We start from the raw sequence: 27160 nt of genomic DNA, 5'->3' as shown, positions 1-27160 counted from the left end.
CCTTCTTCTTCCAGGCCGCTTGACTCATCTTCTGGACCTGTCTCTCCCTTCTCATCGCCCAGTTAGTGCCTGGCCTGGCTCTTGGTGCCAATTAGCGCTTCTAGCGCTTCTAGCCTTTCTTGGAGGGGCTTGACTCCGTGCAAAATGGCTTGCACTAGGGAATCCCACAGGACCATCTTGAATCTGAAGGTAAGGTCTACATCTTCCTCCCTGAGGAACTCCTCAGCTTCCTCAAGAGCCTCAAACTCCATCTCACACTCCTCCCGGCTCTTAATTTCCTGGCTTCCTTCATTCCAGGACTCTGCCATCTTGGTACCAGGCTCTCTGTCTTCCAAGACACTTGACTGTAGTTGTTTTGTGTAACACATATATCTATATTATTAATGTTCTTTTTTGTATGTCTTCCTTAATGTGCAAGTCCTATTGCTGCTCTCTGGACTGTGTATCTCCTTAAGAGAGATCACCTGCAATGGCTTAATAATCCTGCTGTGAAGCCTGCGTAGTCCTATGTACTGCAATAAATGCTCCAGGAAGGAGACGCGAAGCAAACAGTGATCGCACCGGTGAAAAAAAGGACATCCATAAGGTCCTTTACTCTAATCTAGAGTTGGTGTGCCTAGCCGCATCATCGTCGTGACACGATTTGGCACACCTAACGCTTTCGCTTCCTCCAGTCAGGGAAAAAAAACACCTTGCGGCAGTATTGGATGGATGCCAATTATGGAATCCAATGCCAATTATGGAGGATACGAGTCAGCGTTTCAACGTGGGTAGCCTTGCTCACACACCAAGCCCACGTCCTCGTACTCTCCACGTGCACTTTTCATTGCAGCCTGTGCGTGCTCCGTGTAACTCGTTTGAGAGCGATGAGTGCTCGCTGTGGAGGGGTAGCTGATCCCGCCAACACGCTCCCAGTGCTAACATGCGCGCAATAAGAACAATATTAACACAATGTCCACACAATGCTCTGATGCTATTAAACACACTCTAAGTGTACGATACCTCTGAAATAGCCTACAATAAAAGCATAAACGCAGTGCTAAATATGCCACACTTATCTGCTAGAAAGCAGCAAAAAATAAGAGGAAAGGTCCCAGGCGGGACATGACATAAAGGGGACAGAAGGATCCTGATTGGATGGAGTTTAAAGACGGAAACTACTGAGGCAGGAAAGGACTCAATGAGTTTTTCCTTACATAGTTTCCAGTTTCGTTTAAAAAAAACATTTTTGAGAACTGCTAAGAAAATGTTTGATTATAAGATTTGAAAGGCTGCTGGATGGTGGCATTTCAGAAGTTTAAGTGTAATGCCCGCCTCAGTCTTTACATAGAATTCTAAAAGGTAGAGGTAAAAAAATTCACACAGATGCTTCTCATTTCGTTACCATTGCACCTTGAAAAGTTTTGGTGGCTATGCAATCAGGATTGACAGCAAAGCTCAAATTTCGCAGGCACTCCGGGGCAGATATGGATGGCGGTGTCCGAATGACTCTCACTCATTCTAAACCAGATCCCATTCATAGAGCAGTTTGTTTTTGAACTCTTTTAGGGCGGCCATTTTGGCCACTGCACACGGCTCAAACAAACAAAGAATAAACAGAAACAGTAGGACTTTAAAAATACATTGCTAATCACTTTGCTCCTGTTCATAGAGCAAGTCGTTATGAAAGTAGTAAAAAGACTGCAGAGTGGTGTCACCTTAAGTAAAATACATAAGGGCATCCAGCCTACTCTGCAACATAGTGAATAGGTGCCGAAATTCACTTGGGAAAAAAATGAAGCGCTCTTTAAGCACCCTAGCCCAGGTAGTCAGGTAGCCATATGGGCTGCTAAGGGCATCACATCTAAAATACTGTTTTTAGGGGACTTCTAAAAAATGTAGTATTCCCTAGGATTCCAATCTTCCCTGCTTTTAGTCTCTCTTTGGGGCCCCTGCTTGGATTTGGAGGGATAATTGATTACAACACCTTTGACTGTGCATTAAGATTAAAAAGAGTTTCAAGTTAAGGAGTAATGTTTCCTTTGTTGCTATAATGGGCATGTGTATACTGAGAGATTATTTTTGTATATAAATATGAACAATTGTGTTATTAAGGAATATGGACACACTCTTAAAAATTTGTAAACAGTAGAACACTTTAAAAATAAATGACAAAAAACAAAGGTTCAAACTACTCGGCAGTGCCAGCCACCTCTTTTAATAAAAATCTAACAGTCATATATCGCACTCCTTTTTTCCAGCGTGGTGGTGTCATATGGAAGCACCAAAAACTTGGCAAAACAAAATCTAATTTGTCAGCGCACTTGAAATAGAACAGTAAAGTAGGAAGAAAAACAAAAACTAGAGGAGACTGCGCTAACGGTATCCTTCACCAAAGAAGCTGTCCTGGAAACACCACTCCAGTCGAGTGGCAGCATGAAAAATGTAGCAGGCTCCTGTTGAAAACCAATGGCAATCAAAGACGAGCCAGTGACTGCTGTGTGAGAAGTGGGAGGGACAATAGGCCCATACATCTTGTACTGTAGGTGCATGGTGTACGAGCCGCGACACGCAGCAAACGGTCAGGTGCCCGGGGTTATGTCTGGACCCTCAGGGCACAGGGGTCCAGGCACATGGTTGCTGGGGGCACCCAGCTGACATACAATGACAGGGAGCACCCTGTCAGCCCGTGATTACACAGGCTCACCATGGCCTGATGGCTCCCGGCCCATCACATCACACACAAGCCGGAGTTGCCACTCAGGGGTTCAGGGACCCAGATGCAGAGTTGCCCGGCAAGGGCTCTGCTAATTAGAGGTAGGCAGCGTTGACTCACATGGGCACTGCCATGGTGGAGGGCTCGGCAGAGCAGGCCCTGTGCCTGGAACGTAGCGCTGCAATAATACACATCAGGCAGGAGTCTGTCGGGAATGACAGATGAGCGGGAAACCGATCATCCCTTGTATTACCATGGTCACATGGTCACAGATATATGACATGAGCACGAGCCCTTAGCAGGGATTCTATCCTCTTAAGGGGAGCACACTACACCCAGCACGTTGCTTGGAGGTCTCCCAATTCCGATGCTCTCATTCTGTCACCGTAAACAGAAATTAAGACATTAATTCCATGATGCACACAATGTAATGCCCTCCATCACTCACATAGAGGATTACTGTGAATCTAGCCAATGTTCAGCCAGAAACTTTGTTTTATTGTTTCTATCTCAAAGATATTTACCAGGCCAGTGACGGTCACTAGGTCTTGCAATTTAGGAGATAGTTTCCAGTCATGCAAGTTCACGCTGCTGTATGTTTAGCTCTTTACAGCATATTGTAGTTTTCTGTCAGTGTTTATTAATGGAAAATACTTCAAACAAGACTGACAATGAAAACTGAACTCCAACTGCCTGCAGAACTGGGAGGTCCATATGCTTCAATGTGAACTAAAATGGGAATGACTAGAGTCAAAAGTGTTACCTACATATAGGCCAGACTCGTACACTGATAGATTGGCAGAACATTATTACAATTAAACAAACGTTTCTTGTTTATTTAAGTCGGATAAAAGTACTTTCTGGAACCAGTGAAGAGCAAACATGGACATTCCATTTAGAAAAAAAGAAGAGTGTAACTTTACCCAGAGAAGTCAACGCTTGTTGAATTTCATTCATCACAATGTCGTAAAGTTGACTCTGCCATTCACGCAAAAGCTTCCATTCCTCTTTAGAGAAACAGGCAGCAAAATCATGGAATGAAACTGGTGTCTGAAAAGATGAAAACAAGATAATTTATCAAAATATGATAAATGTTCTGAATACAGTATGCTTGTGTGATTGTGCACGGATGAATCCTGCTGCACTGCAGTCACCAAAGGGTGGGTGGTCCTAAGTAGGCTACAGCCCATAGACACAGGCCACTACAGGGAATACTTGTTACGTTTCTACACCTATACATGGAGTAGACCCTCCTGTTAAATATTTACTATTGTATCACACAAAAACAGAATTGACCATGCATCGCTATTGAATTATTAAGTTAACCAATCAATGTGTCCACTGCACCTATCCCTAACCAGAAGCACACCCTGTCCCTATGGGGTGTGCTGTCCCTAGACAAGAGGTGGTGCACCACCTATCTAATAGGATAGATGGAAGAGAAGCTATCCCTACCACTACAATGAGTTTATTGGAAATGAGCTAAAAAAAAAAGCTGAGATCCAGTCCCGTAGCCATTTTATATCTCAGTTTTGAAGATTCGTTATACAGAGAAATGTCCCCTGGTCTAACAAGTGGCTTAAAAACACACTGACTCCCAGATATGGTTTGAGGGTTTGTGTTAGAAGCTTTGGCAGGTTGTGAATGGCCATCCCTGACTCTCTTGTATATATTAAGCAGTTTCCAGCCCAGCCTAAGGACTGCTACTGTCTAAATACTACCTGGCTTGCTTTTGGGGGCCTAAAGGCAATTGCCTTTTCTGTCTAAACTCTATCAGGGACTTCCTAGGTTATACCTAATCTATCATTCAAGTTAGTTCTAAGGGGTTGCAGGGATGTGCCTTACAGACACCCAAGCCCCACATGGGCTTCTTCCTTTCACACCCTGATGTTGCTCTCCGTATGTCTCTCTATACATCTCCCTGCCTCTTCCTACTCTCTTGTAGCCGTGAAAAAAGTGTGCACCATTTGGCCATACAGGGGAGATCTGCGAATGCAGGACCACTTTATGCCATGAAAAGAGCTTACAGCAACCTACACAAAATAAAGAAGGGGCAATATATTGATTCACAATGGGATATGCTCGACAAGGCAATCAGGGAATTAAAAAAAACGTTTTAGAAGCTGGTCGCAAGCAGTTTGACGATGTTGAGGAGGGCGATATGGGCTGAATCGCCCTGAAAGATTGGATAGCCCACTTCCAAGGAGTGCTCTTTGAAGCAGTGATTAACGTGTCAACGAGTTCACTGAAGGGAAGTAAAGCCAAAGATTACATTGTTTTCTTTGGTGATCTTATCAGCGCAGTGTTAGCAGTATTCCTGATAACTCATGAACAGAAGCAGTTTTGCAAGCCTATCTCATCCGATCAACTGATGCAATTTCACAATTTAACCCCTAGGGAAAATAGGATGGTCTTGGCCTAACCGCCTGTGCAAGATTTTGATTGGCGGATACCAGCTGATTTTGCAATTAGCATAACAGATTTCTTTAACTCTATACCATGGCAGCTTCTCTTAGCACCCGCAGAGGGCAAGCCAGTTAATCAGCTTACTTGGAATGTTGGCTGGATTTGTCAGTACAAGCTTGCATTCCAAGAAGTCTCTTTGCTTCACTGTCTCGTTCCTCACCATCATCCATTATTATGTTTTTTAAAATAAACATGTACATTTATCTGTTTCTTTTTGTTCTCTGTGTGTCTCACCCGCTAGTCCCCGGGGATCTGTCATCCAGGTGGTAAGGACACGGCCATCGCTATTAGTTCCTGGGGTGGACCAGTGCGGGAGGATCACCTGGACGAGGGGTCTTCGGGGAGTGGAAGTGAGACACCGAAAGGTGAGACACAGTAGCCCCTTCCTCATGACACCTTTTCCCCATCCTGCCAAGTAGGATACTTAGAAACTCTACCCCCGCCCCTTCCAACACAAACATTTTCTCACACTGTGAGCAACAATGGACTAATACCAGAGCCGTTTACCTGACATGGCCCAACACAAGAGTCAGGCAGAGTCAGGCAGAGTCAGGCAATTGCCGACACCTACACACACCTGACTGCCCTTTCCCTTCCCCACTGGGATAAAAGGCAGAGCACAAGAGCACATTCCGAGCAAGGCCCAACACACAAGGAAGCAGCTATTCTAGGACAGCAGTTCAAATGGATGAGAAAAATGGTGAGACCTGAAAGGACGTCAAGGAGCGAGTTACCCTTGCCCTTTTCAACCCAAACCCGCAAAGCCTCCGACAAAAAAACCATAAAACAAGGAATCGCAGAGGCGAATGGTGTGATGGATGTCAGCGGTACATGGAACCCTCCCACACTGATAGGCAGGGAGGAGAGATGCGGGTGCCATTGTGGTACCTCCTTGACTCCAAAAGAAATGCCAACGAGTTCAGCACAGCCGGTGAGTCGAAAGAACCTGATAGTGGGCCAGACTGTGCTAGACTCAAGATTGCAGTGGCAACATTATGAAGATTAAGAGACAGAGGTCTTTGTGAAGAACCTGGTACCAGAGATAGAGTGGTCCAGCGCCACGTTCGCACTCATTTGAAGGTCTCTGGCTGGTACTCCTCCCCTGAACAAGGAACATATTGAACGGAAAGATAGTGCAAATACAAATACCAAGAGCCATAGAGAAGGCTGGCGTGAGGTGTCAAGGTGGTCATACAAGGGTCAAGCCAAACCCACTGTACAATCGAAAGCCCTTGACACGTTGTAGACATTGTGAACTATGGAAAGTGTGAACCCGACTGAGGGAATTGTGAAACTGCGTTTTTACTCGGCTGAGGGGAACGCGGTATGAACTGTGATATTGTGAAGCATGTACTTGCCATAAAAGTGACCCATCGAGACGTGATCGCCAATCTGAAGCCTCTGTTTAATTTGGCAAGTGCTTTGCGAGGCTAACGCTGAAAGACGGATCAGAGGCAGGCTGAAGGGGATCGGAGGGTGAAGAGTAACCACCCGACGTAAAGGTTACCAGAAGGAACTGTTTTTGTTTTGTTGTTTTGGAATATCAGTCCCTTCTGAAGCAAGAAACTGTGCATGAGAAGAGACCTGGGCACAGAAGGCCCTGATATAGAGAAAGGAACTGTAAGTTTGTGCCAGAATCCCAGGAGTGTGCTGTGCTCAAGAGTCCCACCTTTTCCTGTGCTAAAAACGTGGGGAAGGGAGACCCCGGCCATAACATCCTGACTTATCATTTGGTGAACACTTCTTTCTTTTCTTGTGAAACATTACCCCACACTATTTTGTAGCATAGCGCTAAGGTTCGGCAATAGGTTTTTCAGTATAGTCCCTTTTTATTTGACTAGACTCTTATAGGACTGTATTATCATTTGTTGGTCGTAGCTTGCTCACATCTTAGATTTAGGGTTAGATTCAGTGTTTATCCCACCCATTTTACAGTTCAATAAAAAAACCTTGAACTGTTATAATTTGTGTTTGTCTTGCTTTGATAACATACCTTCCTTACATCTCCTGATGCCATATAGATGAGTTGCTCTAGTTCCTTTTCTATCTTCATTCCAGTTGTGTAATGAATAAAGAAAATGATTGATGTGTCTGGTGCAGCATGGCAGCAGTTAATATGCCAAAGTGTAGGTTTTCACTGTTCTTTTTTCCACACACATCAGCACTCATTGTTTCCCTTCAGGAACCTGCAGGTGCTAATGGTGGCAATGCTTGGCAAGGGTGGACAGTTGCAGTGCCTCAGTGACCTCAGGCCCCTAACTTCGGCAGAGTGCTGTTATCGACAGGCGGGCCACCCTAATGGTTATAGACAACAATATCCATTAAGGGGGCCCTCCTGTTGATTAGCCCTGCGCGGGTCAAGAGTGTGATGTTCGGCGCCGTTGGTGTTTGGCAAGGCTGAACTTGGGAAATGCCAAAAAACTTTAATTCCCTTTTTTGATTGGATTTCTACATTGTTTGCTATCTATCGGACACATGTAATAGAAAAAACTGATGCCTGCTGGGTACCAGCGTTCCAGTAAGTGAACCTGTCTTTGTCATCGTGTTTTCTTGTATTATGATCCTACCAACATCAATACCAACCAAGGACTTAAACCCCTGTTGCCCTTAAAGCCCGTCATGTTGCTCGGGGACTCTGCGCTTGTTGCTCTGTGCACTCGTTGCTCCCTTGTGCAATCCAGATTGATATTTTGGCATCTGGTCATTACTGTTTACCACAGGAAGCAGCTGCCATCCATCATTTATAATGTCTAATCGTAAGGGCCTGCCACAATTTCCCCTCCTGAGGGCCCAAAGAAATGTACACATTCTGTAAGCTTATTAAGGAGGTGAATGTCCTCAAAACAGAGATAAAGGATCTGTTATACTATATTGGCAATAAAAGTAGTCCGGAGCTAAAAACGGGACGGGTGAAATCTAATTGTGACAATGCCTCTAGTCCTGTTGTTAAGAGCAAAGCTAACCTACAGTGTGGCAGAAGTAAGCCCCCAACCCCTGACCCCTTGGCGGCATTTGAAGTCGGAAAACGGGCTGGGCAAGAGGTTGGTAAGGACTATTGCATTCCTGTGAGCAGTACAGGCTCATAAGTGCAGCAAGTGGAGGGAAATGGGGAGCAGAGTATTTTAGGACTATCTGCCAATGACTCATTTGGCACCGACTACAGTTTGGATAATGGCACTAGCCCCAGGGAAGGGGTAGGGTCAATTAGGGGCCCCACATTAAAAGCGTCTTTTCATCTGACCAATATCCCACCTGCTACTCTACCTGCTGAAAAAGCATCTGACAATTCACAGGAACAGGTGCTTAATATAACTTTGCCACATATCTCAAATTAACAAACAGATACTCTGTGCTGGTGAACAATACTCCACTTGCTAATACAACCGATGAAGAGGGCGAGCCTCCACTTAAGAGAAAAATGAGTGGAAAAGGTGGATCTGAATATGGTTGTGCATTAGCAAGCTTAGCTGGCACGTTCTGTGATATTAACCTAAACAGGGGGCAGGCTGGTCCATCTCAGACAAGCAGCCAAGACCATAAGTCACCCAAACCGGCACATCCAACGCTCTCAATGGCGATACCACCAAGTGCAAATTTGACTCACCCCAACCAGCTGAGGGTGTACCAGTGTTAGAGAAATAGTAATTTCCTAGATCATCACTGACCTGCTGCTGGTTAAAAGACTTGATATTGTCCATTCTGACAAAGGTGACAAAGGTGACCCAGCTTACCTGACCTGTCTCGCAGGACTCTGTAAAATTGGATGCTGGGGTTTCCAAGAGCAGCTTGCTTGGTGACAGGAGGAAGAACCACGGAAACCCTTCTGAGGCCAGTAATATAGCACAGACTTTAGCAAGGGCTCCATTGTCCCAAATATGGGAACGTCAATCACGGCCCCCTCCGCTTACCAAGTTTCCGACTGGTAGATCTGGGTTAGGGGGATTGCGATGCTGACGGAAACAACAGACAGATATGCAATTTCCAACCCCCCTCAGCGAATACTTCAGCCTCAAGCAATATGCTGCCAGCGTTAGCAAGGACAATAGATTACCCTGCGAGCCCCAATTAGTCCCAGCTGGGAACACTATGCATAACCCCCGGTATTTAGCATGTTTACATGCTAAAAATCCTCAGACTGGAGCCTGAGCACCACAAGAGTAAGGCATCCTTCATCAATAAAGCTATTCATTGATTGTGGCAGAGCAGGGGATGCAAATCCATTTTGGGTGTTCCCACGACCCAGTGCCAACGGGTGAGAGAGATTGTATTAGGTTGGTAGTGGCCAGTAACTACCTGATGGCAGAGACGTCATTTTGGGGTCACCAGGGGTCGCAGCCGCGGCCCCTGTGGTCTCCCTTGCTACCCCTGCAGTTTCCCATGTTACCCTTGTATTACAAAAAACTTGTTTTTTTAAATATAAAAAACAGAAGCTCCTGGGCACTGAAGTAGCAGGGCCCCCACAGCACCTGCGGTACGGGGGACTCCGGCACACCAGGTCTGGGGGCCGCAGCCCAGGCCTCACCCATCACGGTGAAGGCTGGGCCGGGGGGTTGCAGAATAGAAGGAAGTGCTCAGTAGGGGTTGAAGCTCACCGTGACATGTGGCACTTGTCACCTGCCATGTTCAGCTCCAACCCCTTCTCCTCCGGCCTACTAGTGGCTCATATACAGGCTCCAGGAAGTTCTCCATGCTTCTTGGTTCCTTTTTGTGAGCAGCATGGAGGAGCCCAGGGTGGTCTGGCGTGACAGACCGAAGCTGGAAAAACAGGTAAGGAGGCTTTTGTAAAAGAAAAGTGCCATGTGTATTTTGCATGTGTGAAGTGCATATAAGATGTATGTATGTGCTATGGGTCAGTGAGTGGTGGGTGAATGAGAAGAAATGTGATAGTGTGTGTGGGTGGGTTTTCTGGGTGGGTGTGTGTTTGTGTGGAGAATGCAACGAGAGTGGATGTAAGAGAAGGTGTATGAGTGAGTGATAGGTGGGTTTATGGGTAGGAATGTGATAGTGTATTTTTGAATGTTCTGTGTGGGTGGGTCTCCTTGTGTTCCTGTGTAGAGAATGCAGTGAGATTGGATGTAATAGAAAATATATGAGTGCGTGACTGGTGGGTGCAATAGTATAAATGTGATAGTGTGTTTCAGTGTTCTGGATAGGTACATGTCTGTGTGGAGAAAGCAGTGTGATACGAGAAAAGGTGTATGGGTCAGTGAGTGTTGGATACATGAGTAGAAATGTGATAGTGTGTGTTTGAATGTTCTGGGTGGATGGGTGCATTCTGTGTAGAGAATGCAATGCAAGTGGACATGAGAGGTTTATGGGTGAGTGAATGGTGGGTGAGTGAGAATGAATGTGAGTGTGTGTGGGTGTGTGTATACATGCTCTGGGTGGGTGCCAGTGTGAGTGGATGCAAGAGAAGGTGTATGGGCCAGTGAGTGGTGGGTAAATGAACAGGAATGTGATATTGTGTGTCTGGATGGGTGCATGCCTGTGCGGTGAATGCAGTGTGAATGAATGTGAGAGCAGATATATGGGTGGGTGAAAGGGGATGCCAGTGTGTGTGTGTGTGTGTGTTTGTGTGTGTGTGTGCGCGTGCGTGGGTGTGTGTGTGTGTGTGTAGCCCTGGGAGACGGGCGATCACTAGAGCATTGTTGAGTCATCCTTTATTGACTGAACGTTTTACTGGAATTTACAGGCAAAGCCAAGATCGTGTGTGTCAATACCTGGATAGACTGGCATTCTGGTACAGCCAGTCTAGCTATTGCTTACAGTGGCATGACATTTATTGCTCAGCATCGTTGATAAAGCAAGCATGATAAGTAGTATTACCTTGCTAGACTGATATTTCGGTGTAGCGGCCTGTATATTTCTTACTGTAGCATGCCTTTTTATTAACTGAGCATCTATGATGAAGCAAGGATGATAAGTGTTCTTATGGGTGTAGACTGGCTTACATTAGAACCAGTTTGTACATGTTTTCTTATTGTGACATGTCACTTTTAATGGCCAAACCAACGTGATTATGATCTTACATAGGAGTACTGGCAGAGTCAGCTTTGTGCCTAGTGCCAGTAATGATACTATAAAAAAAGATTTCAAAGCGAACATGAGTATGTGTTAGGCGATCCTCTGCACACCAGTCCACTACACACCAGAACACTGCTCACATTTCCCCAACATCTCCTCCCACGGTTCGAGGCTCAAGTGATTCGGTGAACCCAAAGGACCGAAAACTCCGTACCAGCTATGGTGTACGGGCTCGATTGCAACCCTTTCTGCATTGGCAATTGCCTTGGAGAACATTTAGCAGAAGGGGCGGGGTTACGTCTCCACGTCGATCACGTGATCCAGACTGGCGTTCCTCACGTGACCTTGGTGGACGTCACATGACCCAGAGACGTCACATGACCCAGAGGTGCACAGTATAAAGGTCTGAGAGACAGAACACTCATTGCTTCTCAGCTGTCTTCAGACTCTGTTTGGCGTTACGTATTGCTCCATTGTTACCTTTGATCACGGAACTCTACCTCGGACTCCTTCGGATACCCCTTTGTACCTTTGCTTGGAACTGTTTACCTGTTGCCGGATTTTGGACTATATCCTGACTTGTCTTTGGATCATCCCTTGGTACCTCACTGAACTCCAACGCCATTTCCTTCTGGGGATTCAAGTCACGCCTTCACTCCTACAGGTGGCTGATCCTACATCCACGCTAAACCTACGGTTCTACTATTCCAGGGACCGCCGCATCATCTGAGTCTCGAACCTCTACTAGGTTTCCTGGGTTTTCCTAACACCCGATCGGTAAGACCTTTTAGATCCTTTGGTTTACTTAAGTTGTATTGTGATTGCCTGGTACTTAACCTCGTTCCTCTTTGACAGCAGCATCGGTGTTCCAGAGGTTCCGTGGATCTGGGAAGTCATCTCCCACCTGTGGCCTCAAAGGTCGTACAGCGGGTTTCTTTTAGTTCCCCTGTACGTCACTTGGGGACGGAGGTCTCATCGGTCTACACGACACTCAAGTCAGAACAGACTGAGAAGCCGTATAGTCGTGTTAGACAATGCACGGATCCACGGAAGAACCCATAGCTGCTTTAGTCCAGGCGATTACAGTATTAAGGGCAGATATGGCCGCCGTGAATACGGTGATCCACCAAAGGTTAGACTCCATACAGAGTGTTCAGCATTCCCTTCCTGCAGACCCTGAGTTCGGAGATGCTAGCTCCTCAACCACACCTCCTCCCTTGGCTAATACTACAGTCCCAACTCCGGTGATCCTCCCAACCCCTTCCCCCCTGGCCGCTCCTGAACGTTATCAAGGTGACCCCAGGAAATTCAGGACCTTCGTTAATCAGTGCAAGTTACATTTCTTGTGCAGACCTTTGGCCTTTCCTACTTCCACTGCTAAAGCCGCCTTTGCCCTTTCCCATTTGGCCGGGACAGCTGCCGCTTGGGCTAATCCTCTGTTGGAGAATAATAACCCAGTCCTTTATGACTTTGATCTGTTGGTTCTAGAAATGTCTAGAGTATTTGCTACCCGACACAAGGCACAGTCTAGGGATTTGGAGTTGTTAGACCTAACTCAGGGTAAAAGGACTTTGATAGAATACATCACCCGGTTCAATCTATTAGTTGCTGAAACATCAAGGCCAGAAAGCAAGCGGGCAGTTGTCTTTTATAGAGGGTTGAGTAACATAATGAAAGATGCTTTAGCAGTGATCCCTTCTATGCCCACTCAGTATCAGGAACTAGTTGATCTTGCCCTGCAAGTAGATGCACGGCGATCGGAGCGTAGAGCCGAGTTGGGGGTTTCTTCCCATCCTACGCTTGCCAGTACTCCTGCTTCCAGTACGGAAGAACCTATGCAAGTGGGAGGTTTACGTAGCCCTATTACAACATCAGAGAGGGAACGTAGAAGGGTGGATAATGCATGCTTTTATTGTGGCACCACGGGACATTATGTGAAAGAGTGTCCTCGACGTCCCAAGAAGAGCCAGGTTTTTCGGACAGCTCGACCTTAGATCCGGAGAGCAGGTCGAGTGTTCAGTCTCCATCTCCGGGTACCCCTCTTGCCTTTGCTCGTGTTCAACCCGTCTCTGTAAACGCTACTCTGTGTCCCTCTACAGGCCTTCTTCATGCAGTCACAATCATCATTGATTCAGGTGCTACTGGAAATTACATAGACATTGCTTTAGCCCATTCCCTCAATCTACCTTTAGTGGTAAAAACCCGACCTGAACCTGTTCAAGCCGTAGATGGCTCTGCGTTAGTTTCTGGTCCTGTTAGACACCAAACTGCACCTCTCTTGTTGACCATACAAGATATTCATACAGAGACCTTAAGTTTTGACTTAATCACCACACCTCAATTCGGTATCATATTAGGGATACCATGGTTACGTGAACACAATCCGCTGATTAATTGCCAATCAGGCACTGTGCTCTTCGAATCCGAGATCTGTCAGAATTATTGTCTCCCGATCCATCAAACAACTGATACCCCTTCTCGGGCCTTGGGAGCCTTAGCTCAACTCACGCTGAGTGTTGATGGATCTGAGCTTGTGACTCCTAATACCGTTGGGGGGTTGGTGTCTGGGATTCCGTCTGAGTACAAAGCATTCGAATCAGTTTTTGATCGTGGCTCTTCCGAGGTACTACCTCCACATAGACCATATGACTGCCCAATCGAATTAATCCCTGATTCCACTATTCCTTCGGGCAGGATTTATTCTTTATCTCCTTCGGAGGAACAAGCATTGAAAGAGTATGTACAGAACGCCCTTCGTTTAGGACATATCCGCCCCTCTACTTCACCAGCTGCAAGCCCTATATTTTTTGTACCTAAGAAAGAGGGGGATTTACGTCCTTGTGTGGATTATCGGCGTCTTAATGCCATCACAAAAAAGGATAGGTATCCAATTCCGTTAATCACACCCCTTCTGGACCACTTATCACATGCTTCTGTTTTCACCAAGCTTGATCTGCGCGGCGCATACAATCTAGTACGCGTTCGCGAGGGTGATGAGTGGAAAACTGCTTTCTGTACTCGTTACGGCTTGTACGAATACCTAGTCATGCCCTTCGGTCTGTGTAATGCCCCGGCCACATTCCAACGCTTTATGAATGACATATTCAGGGATATTTTGGATGTATACATGGTTGTGTACTTGGACGACATCTTGATCTTTTCTCGTAATCTTAATGACCATGTGAGACATGTCCGAGAAGTATTATCCCGTCTCAGAGAACATTCCTTATTTGCCAAACCTGAGAAATGTCAGTTTCATAAAACGTCTGTTGAGTTTCTGGGATTTCACATTATTCCGGGAGCGTTATCCATGAACGATTCCAAGGTCAAAGCAGTCTTAGAGTGGCCAGTACCTCAAACACTCAAGTCCTTGAAGGCCTTCTTGGGCTTCGCCAACTTTTATAGGCGTTTCATTTCCTCCTTTTCCACAATCGTTGCCCCGCTCACGGCCCTGACCAGCCCTCAGGTACCCTATCATTGGCAAAGGGAACATCAGGAGGCTTTTGAGGCTTTGAAAACCGCTTTCACTACCGCACCGGTGCTCCAGCACCCCAATCCTGATCTTCCGTTCATAGTTGAGGCGGATGCCTCTTCTTTTGCTCTCGGTGCGGTATTGTCCCAATCATGTCCTACAACAGGCAAATTACACCCAGTGGCATACCATTCCCGTAAGTTCTCCAGTACTGAGACTCACTACACCGTTACGGAGAAGGAACTCCTGGCTGTCATGGACGCCTTTCGTGTTTGGCGTCATCATCTTCTGGGGGCTAAACATCCAATCACTGTATACTCAGATCATCGAAATTTACAGGATTTGGCTTCATTGAAGTGCATTAATAGCAGACAGGTTCGGTGGCATCTTTTCTTTTCCTCTTTTGATTTTCATATTATGCATCGTCCTGGAGCTTCACATGGTAAAGCAGACGCCTTGTCACGTTCCCCGGGTGGGGTCGAGTTGCCAACCTTCCCTGACACTGTTCTCGGAAAGAGTCATGTAATTTGTCTCTGTACACCCTCTTTGTCATTATTAGACTCGGTCCGATCCTGGACTAGCATTCATTCCGAACAGTTGCGAGAATGGGACTCCGTGTATTCTGATGGTTTGCCTTTCGTGCATGAACGCCTGTTTCTTCCCACACCTGACACTCGTAATCTGGCCCTTGAGTGGTCTCATGATGCTCCTTTTAATGCCCATCCCGGTCAGGAGCGCACTTTAGATCTTCTCAAGCGCTGGTGTTGGTGGCCCTCTATGAAGCGCGATGTGGGGTGTTATGTCAATTAGTGCGCAGTGTGTGCTCAGGCTAAACATCGGAGAGGCCGACCGGTTGGGTTACTACTTCCGCTTCCGGTACCTCCCAGACCTTGGCATACACTGTCCATGGATTTCGTTACCGATCTCCCCAAGTCACAAGGTTTTGACTCCATCTGGGTAGTGGTGGACACGTTCACAAAAATGGCTCGTTTTGTTCCTTGTAAAGGTATTCCTTCGGCTCCGGTCTTGGCGGACTTGTTTTTTGAACACGTGTTCATGTTATTTGGACTCCCTTCGGTCATTATATCCGATCGAGGATCACCGTTCACCTCTCGTTTTTGGAGGTCATTGACTAAATTGTTGGGCATTGATACCAGGTATTCTTCGGCCTATCATCCTGAGACTGATGGGCAGACTGAAAGGACGAATCAATCCATGGAGCAGTATCTTCGCTGCCTTATATTGCAACACCAGACCTCCTGGTTGGCCGTTTTACGGCTTGCTGAGTTCGCATACAATAACGCGGCTCATTCAGCTACAGGTTATTCGACTTTCTACGCCCTCTACGGCCAACATCCCAAGGTCTTGCCGGTCCCTGATGCTTCTATTTCTTCGAATCCTGCGGCCACGACATGTCTTAGGGATCTGTCTGCTGTACATGCTAGTACTGTGGTCCATCTCACTGAAGCAAAGGCTTCTATGAAGGCCCGTGTGGATGGCAAACGTCTAGCTGCCCCTCCTTTGGTGGTGGGTTCTAGGGTCTGGTTGTCTTCACGTCATCTTCGCCTAGTGGGTTGCCGGAAATTGCTGCCTCGCTTTGTCGGCCCGTATGTGATCTCTCAGGTTGTGAACCCGGTGGCTTTTCGTCTAGTGCTTCCTAGTTCTTGGCGTACCCATCCTGTATTCCATGTCTCCCTCCTCAAGCCTTGTCCCGATTCTGTCCGTCTCCGAGCCCCTGTTGCGCCGGTGTCCCTGGCCTCTCCTGATGTCTTTGAGGTGTCGGCCATTTTGGGGTCTCGATGGTTTAGGGGTAGGCTCCAGTATCTAGTGGATTGGAAGGGATACGGCCCGGAGGAGCGTTCTTGGGTTTCCGCCTTGGATCTAGACGCCCCTCGGTTGGTAGCCCGCTTCCATAAGGATCATCCGTCCTGCCCACGGGGTCGTGGGCCGTTGGGGGGGGGCTATGTTAGGCGATCCTCTGCACACCAGTCCACTACACACCAGAACACTGCTCACATTTCCCCAACATCTCCTCCCACGGTTCGAGGCTCAAGTGATTCGGTGAACCCAAAGGACCGAAAACTCCGTACCAGCTATGGTGTACGGGCTCGATTGCAACCCTTTCTGCATTGGCAATTGCCTTGGAGAACATTTAGCAGAAGGGGCGGGGTTACATCTCCACGTCGATCACGTGATCCAGACTGGCGTTCCTCACGTGACCTTGGTGGACATCACATGACCCAGAGACGTCACATGACCCAGAGGTGCACAGTATAAAGGTCTGAGAGACAGAACACTCATTGCTTCTCAGCTGTCTTCAGACACTGTTTGGCGTTACGTATTGCTCCATTGTTACCTTTGATCACGGAACTCTACCTCGGACTCCTTCGGATACCCCTTTGTACCTTTGCTTGGAACTGTTTACCTGTTGCCGGATTTTGGACTATATCCTGACTTGTCTTTGGATCATCCCTTGGTACCTCACTGAACTCCAACGCCATTTCCTTCTGGGGATTCAAGTCACACCTTCACTCCTACAGGTGGCTGATCCTACATCCACGCTAAACCTACGGTTCTACTATTCCAGGGACCGCCGCATCATCTGAGTCTCGAACCTCTACTAGGTTTCCTGGGTTTTCCTAACACCCGATAGGTAAGACCTTTTAGATCCTTTGGTTTACTTAAATTGTATTGTGATTGCCTGGTACTTAACCTCGTTCCTCTTTGACAGCAGCATCGGTGTTCCAGAGGTTCCGTGGATCTGGGAAGTCATCTCCCACCTGTGGCCTCAAAGGTCGTACAGCGGGTTTCTTTTAGTTCCCCTGTATGTCACTTGGGGACGGAGGTCTCATCGGTCTACACGACACTCAAGTCAGAACAGTATGTTCTTATATGGGAATACTAGCATATGGAAATGTATGGGCACAGCCAGCATTAAAATGTTTTTTACATTGGCATTTATTCAAGAGACCAGCATGACAACGCATTGAGAAATGTGCTTGTGCACATTTGGTGACGTGAATCTATTGTACTTTTTTTCCTGAGTTACCCTACACCCTACAAAACCAATTGAAAACTGTCTGGCATTTTACTCACATTTTCACAGAAATCGTGCTGTGCAATGCAACATGTTGACCCATTATTCAAAACATTTTCTCATGGGATGGTAGGAATACCCCTGAACTCCATCCAAACCCGTTTTTCTTAGTTCGGGCCCCCTCGCTATGCTCAATCGCAATCGCACAGTTGTGGAAAATATTTACACACTCCAATAAAGCCCTATGGGGCAAAAATGGGAATGGGAAAGGGCAATGGGGGAAGGGGGAATTACCGCCCCACAACCTTGGAATAGGGCGGTAATTCCCCTTTCCTCCAAGGCGGTGCCGGTATTTTACCGGCATGGACCAAGGTGCTAATAGCACATTGGTCCAGCGCCTACCGTGTAATTAGGCCCAAAGTCTTGGCTCCATATTTAAATCAATCTCCGTCTCCACAAGTAAGAACAACCATCTTACGTCTGCGATTTAATCTATTTCCTACTCGCAACATTTTGGTTAGAAGGAGGTTGCTGCCGGGGAAGGAGAACTATTGTGGCTTCTGTCGGAATTTGGCGGTTAAAGAAACCCTTAAGCATATTATAACCGATTGCCCGGCTGTAAATGATTTGAGAAAGAAATATTTTGAATCGCACATGTCTTACTTTAGTGTGATATCTCCTGATACACAATGGTCGGTAATACTATCAACTAATTCCATAAGTATTCGTATTAGCACTCATAACTTTCTGGCGGCCATAAAACTGAAATCTAATTTGTGTCCTCTTTTGGATCAGAATTATAAGGGCTTTCAAGTTCGGTGACTGTATTTGAATGCATAGAAAAAGTTAAATCTCGGTTGAGTCGCGTGTTTCAAAAACTTTTATTTACTAAGGCTGTGTAGAATTAACATATGATATATTGTTTTGACTGAACACTGAAGAGACATACCTTATGGAAATATGTTCTATTGGAAATTATGAGTCATGTTCATGTTTATTTACCTCATATGTGATCTGCAAATTGTTATAATTTCTCTTTTTATTTAGCTAAGTTTCGCATAAGTTTAGCCCTCTCCTAAGATTTTATCTTTTATCTTTTCTAAAGATTTTATGTTCACTTTTGTTTATAGTTTACCTTCTTTTATTCCATTTTTTGAGATTTTATTTGATGTTTGTGTTGTATTTAACATGTAAATGAATTATGTTCAAATATAAAAGTTGAATTACTCAGCTATATTCAATAAAAGTAAAAATAAAAATAAAAAGCTTTGAAGAGAGCGGGTTGGGCATTCAATTCTTGCACTCACTGACGGAGGAGGCAGAAGGCTGGTTCCTGAGCTAACTGTCTGGTGGGCTGAGGTTGTCTCTCTCCTGGGTTGGCATTCATTAGAAGAGCTGCAAAGTCTAGAGCGACATTATCTTTGAATGACCCTGGGTCACTGCCAAACTGATCGGGAATATCGCCAACAGATTTAGGTAACTAAGCTATTTATTGGGAAGTGTGTGAAGTGGTTGTTTGAGACTATCTAGCATAGCTTAAATAGTTCAATTCATTTTAGGCGCTGCATTAGTGATACGGATTTAACGTGCATGTAAAACTGTGTTTATATTTCTCCACATTTTGCTGTTATTCAGAGTTTATTTTCCTGCCAGTTTTGTTGCAAAGTCAAGGGCGGCGACAGGCAGAGCTGCACTTTATCGCAGGTAAAACATTGTTTATGTTGTGAATTACTACGTGGGCGCACATGTCATTCTGAATAACTTGAATTTATTTATTTATGCCTTTTTAAAGCGCTCACACAGCCCGCAGGCATTGAGGCGCTGTTACAGGATTTTTTTTTTTTAGTAGCATAATTGTTTTTTTTTGTCTTAGTTGTGTATTCATAATGCGCTTAAATACCCAGAGGTTTCTAAGCGCAGACCCGTGGATCAAACCTGTGTTGCTTCGTGTCGTCTTGCTTCCAATGCGAGCATGTTGCCGCTGAGCTATCCTCCCGGGATGATAAAGAACAAGTTCGAAAAGGTAATTTAGTTTCACTGTGTTTCTTCTGCATTCAGTCTCATTGATTTGACATGCAGAGAGAGATAAACGTGCAGTAAGAAAAATCAAAAAGCAAAGTTACCCACAGTGAATTGTTTTACTTAGAGTGGCTGAATGAATTTTTTGTATTTCATTTGCATGTTTAATGTTTAACACAGCCAAAAGGGCATAAAAGTGGTATTGTACATAAGATACCGTGAGCAGATAAGAGTGTACTAAGTCCAGTAATTGTTTACTGTTAGTGACCCTTGTGAAATAATTATCAGGCAGTATTCTGAAATTAGCCTTACCAATATAAAAATACACCAATAAGTTTACCACAATATATTGCCAAGAACTAAGAAAATACCCCCATACCAAAAATACAGAAAAATACCACGAGATACTAACTATAACCCAAAAGATCTCCTACAGTGATCAATGATTTCATTTTTAGGCCTTGATTGTGCAGCATTTTGCTTCTGGGTAAAAAGACAGTGCACGCCTCCCCAGGTCAGTGCTTTTTTGGTTTGTTTAACATATCAATGCCACAGATAATGAGTACCTCTGTGTCCATTAATCTATAGATATTTCATACACTAGCTGTAGCCTGCGTTAGAGATTTCGGTTACCCTGTTGCAAGTACTGCATCATGATTGTGGACAAATCACACCTCCATCTGTGCCTCGGTTCTTATAACTGGCTGAAATGAGAGTAGCTGGAAACAAGGGTGTTAGACGCATCAGAAGGTCATGTGCCATCCCTTCCCGTGATATCATCAGAGAGCAAGGGTCATGTGATGGCACTTCGACTACCCCTGGCATTTTGGTAAAATGACATCCCTGCCTGACGGAGGGGTTAATGTCCATAGAATTGAGAACTTACTCCCCAAAAGGCTCAAGGATCACATTCAGATCATCTCCCCTCACACACTCATCAGGGAACCCAATGAGTGGTGAAAATAAAATTTCAACTCAAGGGGCTGAGGTTTGACGAGGGTTTGGAAAGGGTGGACTAACTGCCAGTCCAAGTGGAATTCCCCTCCCCGTAAATTTTGATGTGAGCCCAGATTGTAGCAGCTGTAAAGTTTTGTCTTGAACTATTGCTGGCATCGGTAAACATCAGGTCGACCCCGGCTGGCAGGAGTTTATCAGTGGATTTGAAATTGTCTGTATACAGGAGACTTGGGCATTGTAATTGTAATTCGTTATTTATAACGCGCTTAATACACAGAGGTTTCTAAGTGCAGACCCGGGGATCGAACCTGTGTTGCTCCACGTCATCTTGCTTCCAAGACAAACGTGTTGCCCTGAGCTATCCTCCCGAGACAACGATGGTGCCAATGATCCAGGGTTATCGCGTGTTTTCTATTCCTGCAGTTAAAGGTCCCAGGGGTAGACCCAAGGGTGGTCTGTTGACGTGGGTGGCCTGTGGCATAAATTGGTTTGTCAAGGAATGTCATACAGGAAGCCTGGATTTACGACACCTTGCTGACACAACACCCGACGACAAGCATATCCATATATTTAACATTTATTACAGACCAGGTGGGAAGCCGCCTAATAAGCCTCTACTACTGATCCAGGAAATCATACTCAGGGTATTAGTCCATTCCAACACCCAGCCCCTTTTATTGGGACTGGGAGATTTGAATGTGCAATTTGAGCCGCTCCATGACACTGATGAGTTATGGGGCGAACACGATCGTGCTTGGGGGATCCCAGGCCTGTCGGCTACCTATCCACAGAGGATCCATTGGCCATTGAAGTCACATGCATACTATTTAGTCTCCTCTTGAGAGCTTGTAATGGCAGGTTCAAATCTGATCAACCTGCCGCAAATACCTTGGTCATAATGGGGATTCGAGAATCGATTATATATGCATTTCCGCTGAAGAATGGTCTTTGGTTGAAAATGTTGCAGTTATCCAGCATAATGAGAGTGGTCACAAGCCTCTTACTTGTTTGCTACAGTGTAAGGTTGGGAAGGCTAAGTCTATTGGGGCACAGCAGAATGCCATAGAGATTTGCATAGCGGGCCTTGCTATGGAAAAAGTGAAATGGGCAAATATTGTGAAGAACAACTGTACGCCTAAAATCTATGGCCGTGTACTGGACGACATTGAAGTAATTTGTGGTGCCTCTGCATGTAACAAATGGATCTTGAGCCACTATGAGGCCACGATAGTAGGCCTGCAACCTGTCTTTACTAAACCTGCCAGCCCTATTAAAAAGATGGCCCTTAAGCGGGAGAGCTGGTTTGACGAGGAATGCAGAGTGACAAAAAGGGGACTTTTATCATGTGTTAGGGAGGTCAGTCTGTTGAGAAAGCGAAGTTATGAACACTTAGAGCCTCCTTTAAAGCACTGATTAAAGGGAAGAGAGCCTCCTCTAACCGGGATGGATGGGATCCTCTAACTTCTCCCTGCAAAGAGGGGAATGTTTGCCTATTTTGGAGGATGGTAGCAGGGAAAGACGAAAATGCTACAAACACCCTCCAGTGCATTATCTTGGAAGAAACATTTTCGGGAGCTGTATCAGATCCAGTTACTTAACCTCTTCCTGTGAGCTGGGAAACAATTAAACCAACAGAAACACTAAATTCAAGTAAGGTGACGGTGAAAGAGGTTGAGGGGGCAATTAAGGTGCTGAAGGGCAGTAAAGCTGTAGGCCCTGACAGAGTCCCAGTGGACCTCTATAGGGACGGACCTCAGATTTGGGCACAAGTCCTTTCCTGTGTATTCAATGCAGTTGTTTCAACAGGAACAATAACACTGGAGAAATACAACAGGGGAATAAGAAGAGTCCACCATTCACACACCGGTGGAGCAATCACACCAGCTCTCCAGCTTTATTGGTCCCAAGCCCTAGCCTCAGCCTCATATGCAGTAGAGATAAGGGGTGATGCAGGGAAGACGTGTCTCGCAGCAGCTCCTGCTTGATCCTGCACTGATCCGTAGAAAGTGTCAATAAAAAGAAGTATCTAGGGCTGTGAACAAGTGAAACAGTGGCGAGTGCAGTGGGGAATAATCTGCGGTGTGCCCCGAGTCCCAGACAGCACGGAAGGACGACTACTCCAAGCCGCATTCACCCAAGAAGAAGAGGCAAGATGGCGGTTAGCAGAAAGTAACGGTGACGCAGATTCAGCTGAGAAGCCAAGAGGGCTGAGGACCTGCGTGAGGAGAGGAAGAGCGGGAGTAGGAAGGAGAACCCTGGTCGTCAGAAGAACGGAAGACCATGAGAAGACTGGCAGACACAAGCGGAGAAGGGCGTTCCCCTGCGTACCCAGCAGAACAGTAAGGCGTAGAGGCGAGACGGGTAGGAGAGCAGCTGAGAACCCCTCCGAGATACGGACCGAAATGCCAGATCGAAAGGAACCAGCAGAACACAAGCGGTAAGGTGCGCCAGGGGGGCACAAGCGGGAAGAAGCACTGCACGGCAAAAAGGCGAGTGGGGGGCCAAATGGTACCCTAAAAGTGTGAGAATTATAAGGGAGCCCTCGGAAGTGGCCAATATAAATACACAACGAAGCCAGGACGTCAACATAGCAAGGCCGGGTGAGGGTCACGGAGCAAGAAAGTGAAACGACACGTGAGAGGAGCAGTGGGAATAGGTGCAAGAAGCCACTAGCAGCGGAATAAACAGAAGGCAGCAGAATGCTGCTAAAGGAGGACATAAAGAACGCTGTCATAGGAGCAGAGCAGGGCAGAACAAGTCCCACACTAGCAGGCAAGGGGGTCCAAGCTCGGGACTGGCCTACAGCACTGGCCTACAGTGTAGGAAGAGCCAATAGGAGTGAGAAGTGGAACAATTCTCAGTGAAAATAGCACAATCTTTAGTGGGGCACAAGGACACAGGGTGCTGAGGATCAGGAAGAATTTCCTGCTAAAAAGCCTAGACGCACTAGAGATCAAGCAGGTAGATAGTAAAGGCAAGCCGAGACACAAGAAAAACCTACCCACCAGATGGCGATCAAAAGCAACAAAGCAAAAGGCTAACAGACAACCATGGAATCTTTCACCAAAGAACAAGACAGCCCTAAAGGTGGAATGCTGATAGAACCGGCTGAAGTTACGGAAGACACGCTGGACAAGGGAGATCAGCAAATACTGGCTACCATAGCAGCACTGAACACAGTCTTGGAAGCAAAGATCGATGCAGTAATGGTGGATGTGGGACTGCTGAGACAAGACGTGCGCTCACTAGCAGAACGCACGGGACAGCTGAAAGTGCAAGTGAAGGACAATACCAGGGAAGTGACACAAGCAACTGCGTACGTCAACATACTGCAGCAAAAAGTAAAACTGCTTGAAGATAGAGCTGTTGACGCAGAAGGTAGCGCTCGCAGGCACAACATAAGGATCCTAGGGCTGCCCGAAGGCATGGAGGGAACCGACCCCACTAACTACATTGAAAATCTGCTGTTGCAAGAATTGGGACCAGGGAATCTCACACAGGGATTCACGGTGGAGCGCGTAAACCGATCCTTAGTTAGGAAACCACCACCGGGTGCACCTCCCAGGCCCATGACCGCCAAAATAAAAATTACAAAGCCAGAGAGAAGATTTTGGCCTTCTCGAATATAGGGAGCACTATTCAAAGGGCCTTGGCTAAACTGGCGTTTGTGCCCTCCCCGTCTTTTTCATGCAAAAGATTAAAACTGACACACCCTAGACGGGGAATGAGGCAAAGAGAGCAGGCTGCGAGAGTTCAAGGCAAGGTTTATATAAGTAAATGGCATTCAAAGATCTCTGTTGCCTCTGAGAGCGCTCTGACCAGAATTAAGGTTACAATACATTTTATAGGACTAATGACGCAACTAACATAGGGTACTACGTTGGTCCTGGATTGGACAGTCCATACGGTGCCCATGGTGTGGGAGGCATCTCTTCCTCCGGGTTGGCTGCTTGGTTGGCGGGAGGATGGACGTCAGGCATCTGTGCTCCGAATGGGTGAAGGTCAGGTCACTGTGAAGCAGGGAGGCCACTGGCTAAGCTAACATAATATATTCTTAAAATGCATGCACTAAATAATAATAGTTCGAAGTCTTTGAACAACTCATCATGTCTCTATAAACTTCACACATGTATCTATACTATCAATAACATCGAATTATAAAGGCCTTAGGTTAAGGGTCTTGACCGCCATAATAACACTGGTTGAAGTGAGGGTCTGTGTTCATAAGAATCTTTATTATGTTGACATTTGTTAGTGGTAGATAGCGATATACTGCATCATGGGTCTAATGTTAGTTGGGGATCTGTTGGGTGGGCATCATGGCGTGGTCAGCGGTCTGGCACATAAAAGGAATACCTTGCAGGGGCACAGGGTCACAATGGCAGTAAGATTCCACTGGCGAGGGCGCGGGGGCAAGGACACGTTTGTGGAGAGGAACGAGCTATGTGCTTAGCTCATGCTGGTTCACACGCAGGACATTGATCTCAGAGGAAGAGTGATGTGTTACATTTATTATTTTTGCAAGCACCTCCGGCTTCAGCGTGAGAATGGAACCGCAGAGTTTTCCAGTCAGAGTGGGAAAGATGGTGGGGGCTATGTGCCCTGTGCGTCTGGCCATTGCGATAAAGGAAAGAGAAGCGTTTTGTGCTGTCGCAGTGAGGCCTAGTCACCAAGATGGAGTCGAAAGGGGGTACAAAAATGGATGCCCTGTGTCCTGCTCGGTGGTCCCATCTACGCGAATGTTAACCAAAGTCGACATCGCATAAGGGCAAGGGGCGAACCCACCACTGGAGGCACTTGGTCCGAGTTTTGTACTGAGACGTAAAGGATGCGAGGGGCCTCCCACACATTGGGCCTCATTACGACCCAGGCGGTAAGTTACCGCCTGGGCCGTGACTTTACCACCATGGCGTAAACTATGTTTACGCCATGGTGGTTGGCGGACTTACCGCCCCATTCCGACCTTGGCGGGGCGGTAAGTCCCCAATCCCCATTTACCCTTCCCCATTCCCATTTTTGCCCCATAGGGCATAATGGGAGTGGGGAAGGCGTTAATTACGCCACCGTAAATTACGGTGGCGTAATTAACTCCATGGTCCCTTAGCGCCATGGATTTTAACACCTGCTAAAAGCAGGTGTTAAATCCGCCATGGCGCTAAGGGACCTCATACTCAGGCGGTAAGGGTCGGCGCTGTTTACGCCGTCGTAAAACCCTTACCGCCTGAGTCGTAATGAGGCCCATTGGCTATAAACCCGGACTACACCTTTCAAGTGCAAAAAGGGAGGGCCCTGTTGTATTGCAACAAAGGAGAGATTGAGGACGGCAGGACTGAAACGCATGTTAATTTATACAGCCAGGCTGATGATACAACATAACGGTCGAACACTGTACTTCGACAACCTAGAAGAAGCGCACGCAAGACTGAATGGACAGTGCGAAAGTGCCATCACCGGAAAGGGATTGAAAGCAACACTTGTTTGGTTAAAGAACAAGCTCTGTGAGATAAGACTGTTCGAGGAGGACGGTGGCCCTGAAAATTAAGTTCTCAATAGCCCGAAAGGGCACAATTGGACAAGACGAGGAGATTGTACCTGAGACTAAACACAAAGGTTGCTGTCCCTGAACAGGGTTCCAGTACCGGGTTCCTTCAATGAGGAATTACCGGGTCATTCCAACCTTGGAGGACCCGGTAATTCCTCATTGAAAAAACCCATCCCCAAAAAAAAACATCCCCATTCCCATTTGAGCCCCCATAGGGCTCAATGGGAATGGGGAGGGAGCTAATAACGGGCCTGTTTACAACGGGCCCGTTATTAGCTCCCTGGTCCCCTTGCGGGACCCGCTAAGGACGCCTGGTTTTACCAGGCGTCCTTACCGGGTCCTGCAAGGGAACCTCGTAATAGGGCGTCCCGTAATGAACGGTGCCGGTCCCGTACCGGCACGCTTCATTACGGGAGTGCCGTGGTCTTCATTATGGGAGTGCCTGGGTCGTAATGAGGCCCCCAGTTGTCGGAGGCGGAGAGTCAGTTGACAGGGGGACACTAAACTTCCCCATACATTTCAGTTAGGGTATGCTATAAGTACCCACCTGTTGGGCACCAAACGCCTCATCGGCTGACTAGGAGGGGAAGGAGCGGAAGCGGGCTAGCCTGAGCATGCACTGCATAGCTGGGTGGGCACTGCATAGCTGGGTGGTTAAAGTGGGGAAGGGACAGTTGGGCAAAGGGGGGACATTGTTAATTGGTACGGGGAAAATCCAGATAGAGTATTCTTAAGTCCTGCCATACATGGAGTCATAATTTTGAGAAACGATACACTAGTAGGCAGTCAACAAAAAAGAACAACTAAGTATGTATATAAGTATATAATGGCATGTAGTATTAAAGTAATGACCCAAAACATCCGAGGTCTCAATAACTATGTGAAGAGACACATAATAATGACATGCCGTCGCAGGAATAAGATAGGAGTTGCCCTACTACAGGAAAC

At 46.5% G+C, this 27160-nt stretch overlaps 1 protein-coding gene across 4 annotated transcripts in view; it reads right to left on the bottom strand.

The window, feature by feature from the left end:
* LOC138521163 (zinc finger protein 282-like) overlaps positions 1-27160 on the bottom strand; it is a 511590-nt gene that overhangs the window by 410898 nt on the left and 73532 nt on the right. For 3 of the 4 annotated variants that reach the window (XM_069633752.1, XM_069633753.1, XM_069633754.1), the window contains exon 2: positions 3619-3745. The exons of the other annotated variant lie outside the window; for it this stretch is intronic. In XM_069633752.1, coding sequence (XP_069489853.1) covers positions 3619-3745 — 127 coding nt within the window. The remainder of the gene's footprint in view (positions 1-3618; positions 3746-27160) is intronic. 4 annotated transcript variants of the gene reach the window in all.

This window comes from Ambystoma mexicanum, chromosome 13 (genome assembly GCF_040938575.1).
Source record: "Ambystoma mexicanum isolate Mex_15411 chromosome 13, UKY_AmexF1_1, whole genome shotgun sequence".
Taxonomy (NCBI): domain Eukaryota; kingdom Metazoa; phylum Chordata; class Amphibia; order Caudata; family Ambystomatidae; genus Ambystoma; species Ambystoma mexicanum.
This window is presented reverse-complemented; position numbering and strand designations above follow the sequence as displayed.